Source organism: Diceros bicornis, chromosome 4 (genome assembly GCF_020826845.1).
Source record: "Diceros bicornis minor isolate mBicDic1 chromosome 4, mDicBic1.mat.cur, whole genome shotgun sequence".
Classification (NCBI taxonomy): domain Eukaryota; kingdom Metazoa; phylum Chordata; class Mammalia; order Perissodactyla; family Rhinocerotidae; genus Diceros; species Diceros bicornis.
This window is the reverse complement of record NC_080743.1, coordinates 57,798,273-57,808,882: the sequence shown is the minus strand read 5'-3', so window position 1 is coordinate 57,808,882 and position 10,610 is coordinate 57,798,273. Positions and strand designations below refer to the sequence as shown.

The window sequence follows — 10,610 nt, the reverse complement described above, 5'->3', positions numbered from 1 at the left end:
AGTGGCTGTGCTCCTGCTAGCCTGCTTTCACAAGGACACAAATGGTGGTGGGGGTGGCCAGAGGTTGGGGGCACAAGGAGTGGTTTGTTCCTGACAGGAACCCCGGAGGAATGACCCTAGTTAATGGTGTAGATGACAGCAGAAGGCCCAAGAAAGAGGAGGCCTGAGTATTCGGTTTCTGAGGGTGCTAATTGTTCACATCCCTCTCCCTTTTGAGTTCTGAGAAAACCTGCAAATCTCAGCTGTGGACCAGAAAATGTAATTTGGAGCTGAAGCCAAAAGGTCCTTATAATCCAATCTTGCTGTTTCCCAAACTGACTTCCTCCACCTCATCAGAGAGAGCAGCTGCCCTACTACACCCTGCCCTGAGGGGTGGTGGGGTCACCAGGGGGGTGGGGAGAGCAACAGGAGGGGGAGGGGCTGGCTGGTTGAGAAAGAGCCTTAGCCTTTTCCTTTGGAGGAGGGAGGGAGTGGAGGAAAGAAGAGTGGAATGGCTCCTCCCTCTGAAGAGCCCTTCTGAGGAGTGGGTGTTAACTTGCCCCCTCCCCAAAACACTGGCACTGGCAAGAAGGAAGCTTCTGGTGACATTGGAGAGAGCTGGGTCTATAGACTGATAGCAAGTCAGCTTTTAGAAGGTTCAGGGGTGTGAGCAGAAGAGTTAGAGCCTGTGTCTGGAAATGTGGTGTTGAAGGGAAGAGAGAGGACGGTGGCCGTGGGGGACAGCACTCGTGCCTCCATCTGGCCATTCACCAAGCCCTTGCTCTGTGTCAGGCACCAGGGATACCGGGAATTAACAATACTCAGTGTCTATTTCCCAGCAGCCCAGTCTAGTGGGGGACACACATAAATAAACACTCACAGTTAAACATGAAATGTGCTGTCATAGGGCGATGGGCAAAGGGCCGCAGAAGTACATAGGGGGAACACCTAACTCTCTGTGTGTGTGCGTGTATGCACACTCTTGCTGTCTAGTATGTGCAGAGGCTGGGAAGTAGATTCAGGGATGCTGCACAGAGGACGTGATCTTTGAGCTGAATTTAAATGTTGATTAGGAGATTGACAGGGGGCCAAACCGAGAAAGGACTTTCCAAGGGAATGAATGGCTTAGGTAAGGGCTCGGAAGCATGGAAGGGCATGGCATGTGCATCAGGAAAGTTGGGTGCCTAGGAAGGTGTGCCATGCTCGGTAGCCTTCTCCTGAAAGTTATGGGAATTCCTTCAGCGTTTCACCTGGGGAGTGACATGCTGGGATTTGAATTTGAGGAAGATCAACCTGGTGGCAGAGCTGAGGAGGTGTCAGAGTGGGGGACAAGTTTAGAGGTGAGAGAAGAGTCCAGATGTGTTTACGGTAGTCCAGGAGCAAGGTGATGCGGCGGGATCTCAGGCAGTGTGGACAGAGCTGAGCCCCATGTAGTAGGGAAACAATAGGTCGCCTGACTGAACACCTGGAGGGCAGTGAGGAGGAAGCAGGAGGCTAGGAGGACAGCCAAGTTTCTGCTTTGGGTCATTGGGTGGCTGGTGGCATTATTTTTGGCAAAGAGGAGGGTTAAGGGAGGTAGGAGATCTGAGGTACAATCATTTTAAGCTTATTTTAAATCCAGGCCAGAGTGCAATTGGAGGCCAGAGGAAAGGGGATCACTGAAGACACCAGACCAGAGCAGGTGGAAGAGATGGGATCCTGGGCACTGAGTGAGTTGGAGAAATGAGAGCCTGGGTGTGGGAGTGGGGAGAGGATGGGCAGAGAGACCAAGGCTGGTCTGAGTAGGAATCGAAAGGTTAGGGCTCTCGGTGAGATTCTTGATGATTGGGGTTTATAGAGGAGGTTTACCATGGTGACTACCTGTGTTTAAGTCATGCCTCATTAACTGTGTCAACTTGGGCAAGCTTCCCTGAGCTCAGTTGCCTCCTCTGTAAAGAGGGGTAAGATTGTACCAATTTCCTGGGATTGTTGTCTTTAATGTAAATTAAATGGGATAATATATGGCAATCACCCAGCACACAGTAGGTGCTCCACAATGTCAGTCAGACCCCTTCAGCAAAGGAAATGCACAGACCCATTTCAACATGGCAAATCCAGAATGACCCAAACCCAGTGTGATACCACGGGTTCTCTCATGCTAACCATGCTATCGGGGAATAGTTAGATAAATTATTTAAAGCAGTTTGTTAAGAGAAAATATTTCAAAGCATGTTTTGGGGGGCAGAGAAATAGTAAAAGGGATCCTTGTGGGAAAAAGTTTAAGCTCAGAGGTGTGGTGCAGCTCACCCAGATTGCACGGTGAGTCAGAGTGAACGGCGGGGCTTAAACCCCGGGCCCCAACAGTGAGGCCATTTCCCTTTCCTCTGAACTACCTTCGGGGAAAGGGGGTGGGTGGTCAGAACTTGGCAGTGTTCAGCTCTCACTTCTGCCCCCGAGTTCCCTCCTGCCCATCCTTAAGGCTTTTAAACAGCTTCTAGGCATCTGGCCTCCATCTGAGAAGTCTACCTGGCTCCTCAGCAGGGACTGTCCAGGAAATACCTTATATGTTAGGCAGGTGTGAGGGGTGTGGGTGTGGGAAGGCTCCCTGGAGATGAATCAGCACTGCCTCCTCCTGTGTGAGTCAGGAGAAGGGCACCGCAAGGGCCGCTGGAGGGGACAAGAGGGAGGGAAAGAGGGAGAGCAGGGAGAGACTGGCCTGCAATGACAGGTCTCAACCACCAGGGGGCACGAACCAGGCGGGCAAAACCCAGCAGCCGCTGGCGGGAAACTTCTGGCACCCGGAGCCGGGGCGAGGTAGGGATGGAAAGCAAAGACTCAGCTTCTCAGGCTGGACACCGGCAGAGTCACTGCCAGGGATGTGCCCACTGCTTGCCTGTGTCCCGGCTTCTCTGCCTTCACGGAGAAGTGGAGGATGTAGAGCGGGATTGGACTCTAGGGGTCATTCTATCCAACCCTCCTGTTCTGCCAAGGGACGGGGGGAGTTGCTCAAGATCGCACAGCGAGTTATTGACAAATTAATGTGACTTTCACCAGTCTCAGGAATATGGCCACTTGGTGGGCACCATCCTTTTCCTTCACAGTCCCTTTGTTTCTGTGACTGTTTTTCTCTGACCTTTTCTCCCAGTTTCCATCTGACTGCCTCTTTGTCTCTCCCTGTCTGCCTGTCTCCGTCCCTGCCTGCTGGGGAGTTTGCTCAGCTCCCTCCTTCCCTGGGTCCCTGGAGCAAGATGTTTCCTGCAGGCACTCCTCAGGGATTTGTAGCTCTCAGAAGCTGTGTTTTCCAACCCAGAGTTTCAGTTCCACTCCTGGGATCTGGAGGAAAAGTTATGATTTGGTACATAATCAGTGGTGTGATTTGGAGAGGTGAGAAGGTCCCCTGGCTCCTATATACTACCCCCAGCTACCCTCTACCCCTTGCCATTCAGTAACCATAAACACTGATTGGCACCTGGCACCCTTTGCTTATGCAGAAATGAATAAGACCCAGTCCCTGCCCAGTGAGCTCACCATGTGGGGGTGAGGGCGAGAGAAGACAAGTACACAAGTGATTCAGTCTAGAGCAGAATGCTCCAAGTATGCAAGGACAAAAGGAGTGCTTTGTATGGGACACAGCAGGTAGAGATGGAATCGGGTTGGGCCTGGGGAAGTTCTCCATGAAGTAGGTGGCATTTAACTGGCCTTTGAAGGATAGGTGGGATTTCAACAGGAAGAGATGTGGTGAGTGGGCCATTCTGAGCAGAGGGATGAGGATAAGCAGTGGGTCTTAGCCACACCAGGTGTGCATATTGGTGTGCTCAAGGCACAATAAGCAAGGCAGTTAGGGTGTACGCAGGGGAGGTTGGAAAGCAGGTGGGGGCCACAGTTGGAGCACCTCACTGCCAGGCTTTGTGGAAGAGCCATGGGGACACCACTGTGGCTTCTGAGCGGAAGCGGCATCAGCTGGAGGCCTCAGTTACAATGGGAGAAGTACTGTGAAGAGCCATGCATGGCACCATGGTCCTCACCCTCAAGGCGAAAGATTTTTATTCTGAGCTCTACCTGAAATAGGTTTTGATGGGGAGGAGCTGTAGCATGAGGGATCCAAGTGCCTTGGGGATGAGGGGATACTGGGTGGCTGTACAACGATGTAGGAGAGGACACTGGGGGCCCCAAGGCCTGACTTCATCTACGCTGCTCAGGCTGCCCCCAAGTCTCATGGTGATTCCAGGAAGAGAGTAGCCTGGCTTCCCGGCTGATCCTCTGTCAGTTCTCAGTCTGAGCTTCTCTGTGGTGTCCTAATCCAAAGCTCCCGGGGTGGGCCCGAGCAAAGGTCTCGTGCCAGCACTCTCTCTTTCTGGCTGGGCTGGGGTTTTCGCCTGCTGCCCTGGGACCACGCTGCCCTGGCCCTGGGGTAGGAGGGCGGTGATGCTGAGTCACTGCCTGTGCCTCTGGGCCTGGAACCTCTGGTGAGTCACCTACCACTGGGAGTGCTGGGGGAGGGGAAAGAAGCTGCCGGACATCTGGAGCAGAGAGGGGAGCCCGCCCACAGGAAGGGCGGTGCCCAGACTGGGTTGTGGATACACAGAGCAGTAGGCGAGGGGGTCTGAGAGGGGGCGCGTGAAGCCTGATGTGCCCCGCAAACACCTCCCCAGGGCTGGGTCCTGAATGGCCACAGTTTTTGCCTTTCTGTGGGTCTGGGGAGGGGCCTGTGGAGGCGGGTGAGGGAGGGCCGTGGCTGTAGCCTCCCCTCAGGCCTGGCCTCCTAGCTTGGGAAGCTGTCCAGTCCTCACTCACCTCCCCCCTAAGCTGGACTTCTCAAGGCCCGAGTTTCTCTTCTCCCTTTCAAACTTCCTCCAGGCTTCCTTACACTCCACACAGACGTTGCTCACCGTTGTTCACCCCAATTGTGATTGAAGCAGAGCCATCTCCATCTCTTGCTGCTTCCCTGTCTCCTTCCAGACCCCTTCCCACCCAAAGGGAGACTTCCAAGGTATTTTCAAGCACACCCACTTTCCTTATTCCTTATTATTATTTCCTTATTATTTCCTTATTATTCCTATTTCCTTATATACCTTATGGTATAATTTCCTTATACCATAAAAAGGTATTCCTGTGCCAGCTATTAAAAGTAGCTTTGTTTCCCCCACTGCCTGAACTCAGCCCTGCCCTCCTCTTCCTGATGGCCCCCAGCTGCCTTCTCTGGCCACCAGCTTTCTAAAGGTGGCCCCAGACGCATGTGTGCGCACACACATGCACACACACACACATACACACACATGCACGCATATAGACAGCCCTGTGAAGTCCCGGTGTGCACTTGCAGCCTCTGACACACCAGTGAGCTGTGACTCACAGGCATGTATCATGAGAGCAAGGTCTGGCATGTATCTCCAGGCCCCACGAACAAGCGCTGCCTCCCCTCCCCCTGGGCCCAGGCTGCCCCTTCCCATGACACCTCCCACACCCCTCTGTGGCCTGGGTGGGCCCAGGGGCCGGCCTGGGTGGGCCTAGCGCTCCCCTCCAGCTGGTGGTGGAGCTGGCAGTCTCTGGGAGAGAGGGGGCTGGGAGGGAGTGGGTGGGGGTGGCAGAAGGCCAGGCTTTGGCAGGATCAGGTTAGGGCAGGTTCGGTTTCCTTAAAATGCCAAGTTGGGGGCCAGTGGCGCTGGCATATAAATCCCCACTCTGGGCACCTGGCCCTTCGCTTCTCTTCCTGAGTCTCTCTCTGCCATCTGGTCTGGTGAGTACCTCTCTCCTGCTGAGGGCTGGGTGGGGAGGACCCCCACGGGTCTCTGCCTTTGTCCCTGTGTCTTGATCTTTGTTTCCATAGTTTTCTCATTCTGGCTTCCTTGGTGGATCAGCCTGGGGCCTCTTGGGTCTCTCTCATTTGGGGGGAGCTTCTGTGAAGTGTCAGAGAGGATTTTTCCAGGTTCCTCTGTGAGGTCTCAGTTTAGGGGTTACTCTGAGGCACCATCTCTTGGGTCTCTCAGTCTAGAGGCCCTTCTTGGGAGTCTAGGCCTGGGAGTATGAGGTGTGTGTGGGGTGCTTTAATGAGAATCCTGAATTTGTTTGTTTTTTTTTCTTGTTTTTTTTTTGCCAAGTCCCGGATTCTAGCAGGACTAAGGAACAAGAGCCAGAGATCTCAAGTGTGTGGGCCCTCCTGGGTCCCTGCCCTGAGTAGTGGCATAGCTCTGCCCACTGCGACTTCCTGTCTTCCCCCACCTCTTGAAGGCGGGGCTGGCAGGAGAGGCCCAGGGCTTTCCCTGCCTCTGGCACCAGCTCCTGTGGCCTCACCCTGGGACCTGCCTAACGCTTCTGGGCTGGTCTGAGCATTCTCAGAGGCAGGGCCTTGGAAAAGATGACCTCTGAGGTCTGTCCTTGTGTTCCCAGATTCCTCCCAGATCCCAGGGCACTGGACATTTAATTTCATCTAATTTCTTTAACTCCAATCCCAATCAGATCCTTCCTGTGGGGGAGGGTGTTCAGTTACCTCCACCTACCCATCCCCTGTCTGCATTGAGACAGCACCCCTCGGCTCAGCGGCTTCCAGTGTGAGGGGAGACACACTCCTTACCCTCTTAGAGCCCCTAGTCTGAGGGAGGAAACATACCTGCCCAAGGGAGCTTCCAGTTAGATGGGAGAGTGACACCCTATGGTCTTGGGAACCCCTGGTTTGAGGAGGGAAACAACTCCTCAGGGAAGCTCATACCCCTAGGCTGTAGCCATGGCTACTGCCAGACCCCAGCGAGCCCCCCTAACTAGCCCACGGAGAAGCCCATCTCCCCAGCGCTGACTCAGAGCCCACTGGCCTGGGAAGGAGCTGTGTAGAGAGGGTTCCAAATGGGACTCTGGCCACCCTGCCATTTCCCTTTCCACAGACACTCAAAGCTGGGAGCCTTGCCCTTGGGGTGTGCCCCAAGTGCAATCAAAGGAGACATGAGGCCCTGCCCTTGGTGACTTCCAACACAGGGGAAGGTTTAGCATCTGCCCTCAGAGTGAGGTGGAAGTATGGGCCCTGCCCAGGAAGCCAGTCTGAGGAGGAGACACAGCCCCTGCCTTCCCATTCAGAGAGCAGTTTGGAGAGGTGGTTGGGGGCACAAGTGCAGAAGTGGGTCCTGCAGACTGGGCTGAGGTGTCTCCATCATCTGCCACCCATGTGCCCTCAGATCCAAGATGTCCAGTCCCCTGGAGCAGGCGCTGGCTGTGATGGTCGCCACCTTCCACAAGTACTCTGGCCAAGAGGGCGACAAGTTCAAGCTGAGTAAGGGGGAGATGAAGGAGCTTCTGCACAAGGAGCTGCCCAGCTTTGTGGGGGTGAGTGAGGCTGTCCTGGGATGGGAGGGTCTTGGTGTGTGAGTGTGGGGGCGCAGGTTCAGTCTCTTCTCCCCTCCTCTGGGGTGCCTGCTGATGCAGCTTTGCAGAGAATAGATGTGCTATCAGGGCCCTCAGAGTCCATCTGTCCAAACCCCTCATTGGAGAGTTGAGCAAACCAGAGCCCAGAGAGGGGAAGTGACTGGCCCAAGGTCACACAACTCTCTCTCTTTTATTTTTCATAATTTATGCCAACCTAAGAAGGTGTGTAGGGAGAGAAAAGCCCAGCTAAGATGTGCACCCTGGGACATTTTGCAGAGAAATGCAGTCAACTCTCAATTTACCCTTTTCTTTCCCGGTATCCTCCAGATTAACTGCTGAATCTCAAATAATCCCAAAGTCAGATCTTAGACTTTGAATATATAAAGCATGTCCATCTTTTCTTTAAAAAGTTTTTTGGTCAAATTTTTCTAATTTGATTTCATTTTGGCTGATATTAAAAATAGTTTGCCTTTTCTGAGTTTAACTTGCTGGTGATGGGGCATGGCTGTGGCTCCAGAAGGCTTCCATTTCCTCATCAGCAAAATGGGGGTAAAGATGCCCACCTTGCTGAGCTCCTGTGGGGAGCAGAGCTGATCCTGTGCCTAGGGAGTGCCTGGCATGCTCCCCATTTCCAGCAGGGAGAGCTGGAGACTCTGTCCTCACTCACGGGGCCTCTTAGTAACTCCCAGGGGCTCTCTGCCCACCGCTTACCCAGCTGTCCAGTGTGGAGGGAGAGCTGGGCTCTGACCAGCGAGTGTATGTTTGGTGTGGAAATGGGGTGGAGAGCGGCCTGGTGATGACCCCACTCTCTCTCGCTTTCAGGAGAAGGTGGATGAGGAGGGTCTGAAGAAGCTGATGGGCAACCTGGATGAGAACAGCGATCAGCAGGTGGACTTCCAGGAGTACGCTGTTTTTCTGGCCCTCGTCACTGTCATGTGCAACGACTTCTTCCAGGGCTCGCCAGACCGGCCCTGAAGCAGAGCTCCTGGCTCCCTGCTGTGGGTCTCTTGGGCCCAGGAGGACTCTCTATCCCTTTTAGTTTTGTACTCAATAAACTTTTTTGCTTGTTGATATTGTTTTAATAGCTCAGTGATGCTCTGTAACCTGGCTGGCTTAGTTGGAGTGCTGGAAACTGAGGGCTTGTTAGATCCCACCCCCTTCTGGAACCTAACTCTCCTTCTAGAATTCTCTCTGAGGCTAGAGCTGTGCTTCAGGTCCCAGACTTTGGGATTTCAAATACCAGTAAAAATTTGGAAATTGAGGTAGTCTGCTAATATTTTTTTATGCTAAATAAAGACATTAAAAAAGGTAAACAGCATCTATCATCACTATCATTTCATAAAAAGAGAAAAATTCCAACAAAGAAGGAAGGATACAATCTCAGAATGAAGGACAGACCTTCACATTCAATACTGTGAGCAACCAGTTGTACTGGGATCTGCTCAAGAGACATAAGTTAGTCTAACCAACCCGTCAAAGCTTCATAGTGAGGACTTCTTGTCAGATTGCAGATCATAGGCAATGTCCCTCTTTTTAGCAAAGCTGTATTTCTTAAGATATCTGCTTTCAGATTGGCTAGCTCTAGTTTGAATTTATTCCTCTCGTATTGGTCTCTGATGAAAGCTACTAGGAGCTAGTTCATATCAACATTCTGATTTTTTTCTACCATTTTCCCTAAAATTGTAGCCTAGGTTTCCATATATTACGCATCCTATGGTACATCAGATAACAGTTTGACCAAATGCTTTGCCATCTCATAGCAAAGTCACCAACCTTCCAGCCTGCAAAGGTTAGGTTCTCATATTTTATTCTTTCTACCTTAGATGGCTCCCACTTCCAGTTACCAAATTCTCTATCAGTTAGGAATGTATTCAGTTGTAAATTACGGGAAACCTGACTAACAGTGGCTTAAAGAAGTTGGCATAAATGCCTCACACAGTAAGAAGCCTGAGGTATGTAATTATACAGCTCAGGTTTGGTTCAGTGACTCAGAGATGCTGTTCTGTTTACCTCTTGCTGCATAATGAGCCACCTCGACACTTGGTGAATTAAAATGCAAATTTATGATCTCTCAAGGTTCTATGAGTAGGCTGGTATCAGTTGATGGGTTTCTTACTTGGGATCTCTCATGCGTTGCAGATGAAAGTTGGGGCTGGAGTCATCTGAAAGTTCAAATGAACTCAACATTTAATGTAGCTTCCTCAATATGCCTGGCAATTGATACTGGTTGTCAGCTGGGAGCTCAGCTGGGGCTGCCATCTGGAATGCCTACCCATGACTTTCCTATGTGGCTTGGGCTTCCCAGACCACGGCAACTAGGTTCTGAGAGGGACTGTCCCAAAAGTAAGCATCCCAAGAGCCCAAATGGGAGCTGTGAGGCTTCGTAAGATTTATCTCAGAAATCCCACAACATCACTTCTGCTGCATTCTATTGGTTAAGCAAGTCATTATGGCTGACTCAGATTCAAGAGGAGGAGACTTAGGTTCCATCTCTGCATATGAGGAGCAGCATGCATGCAGTTGACAGTGACCATCTTTGGAGACTGTATACCATAGTCTGTCTTCTAGCAACCACAATTCACATTCCTTCCATATGCAAAATGTACTCACTTCCTTCCTAAGACCCACAAAGTCTCTTCCCATTAAGATATCACTTTGAAGTCCAGGACTTTGTTATCTACGTCAGGTCCAGATATCGACTTGGCTTCTCAGGTGCAGTTCCTCCAGTACAGCTCCTCAAGAACAACTCCCTTTGCCCTGAAAATCTGTGAACAACACATTCAATGTACAAAAGTGAGACAGAGATAGAGAATTGCAATAAACACTCCTATTCAAAAGGGGGTGGTGGGAGATTGAAGGTACAAAGTGGTCATTGGTCCATAGCAGTTCTGAAATTGTCAGATATATGCCATGAGGCTCTTGATTAGGGCCCAGCTCTGTTCCCTATAAATGGTTCTTCTTGGCTCCACTCTTTAGGCTCTTGGTTTCATTTTCTGAGTTAACTTTCTTTACTATAAGAAATGGCTGTGTTTGTAGCTAAGTGGCTTTCTCAGCTGCTTCCTGCCTATAGGAAGTTGAAGACCCAAAGCTTCTTTTTGTTTTTAGCTATCTTTTTCTCTCTCAGTCCAAGATGATATAATTCCCTTAAAAATGTTGTGGGCTTCCTGTGTTTTAACTCATAATTCATTTAATTAGACAAAAGCCACTCCTACACATCTCTTTGAGACTGGCCCCTCTCTAACTTAGACTGAGAGTCAGGGTGCTGTGAGAAAATGCCCTTATGATTTTTAAAGGCCTTCTTG

General features: G+C 51.3%; 1 protein-coding gene across 3 annotated transcripts; it reads left to right on the top strand.

Annotated features, from left to right (window-relative positions):
* Nucleotides 1-2,674: 2,674 nt before the first annotated feature.
* Nucleotides 2,675-8,379, top strand: S100A2 (S100 calcium binding protein A2). Of its 3 annotated transcripts, none has more exons than XM_058539192.1 (3): nucleotides 2,675-2,772; nucleotides 7,122-7,269; nucleotides 8,131-8,379. In XM_058539192.1, exons 2-3 carry the CDS (start codon nucleotides 7,129-7,131, stop codon nucleotides 8,281-8,283), a joined length of 294 nt encoding a protein of 97 aa, XP_058395175.1. In that variant the 5' UTR covers nucleotides 2,675-2,772; nucleotides 7,122-7,128; the 3' UTR covers nucleotides 8,284-8,379. The 3 variants fall into 3 exon arrangements, with proteins under 3 accessions (XP_058395175.1, XP_058395178.1, XP_058395176.1); XM_058539195.1 differs by lacking the exon at nucleotides 2,675-2,772 and adding an exon at nucleotides 4,687-4,948; XM_058539193.1 differs by lacking the exon at nucleotides 2,675-2,772 and adding an exon at nucleotides 5,602-5,695.
* Nucleotides 8,380-10,610: the final 2,231 nt, after the last annotated feature.

What these genes read in the sequence shown, in the direction of transcription:
- S100A2 (XM_058539192.1), top strand. Translation starts at nt 7,129, where the DNA reads ATGTCCAGTCCCCTGGAGCAGGCGCTGGCTGTGATGGTCGCCACCTTC. An exon ending in AGCTGCCCAGCTTTGTGGGG is followed by an intron (nt 7,270 to 8,130) that starts GTGAGTGAGGCT and finishes TCTCGCTTTCAG; the next exon opens with GAGAAGGTGGATGAGGAGGG.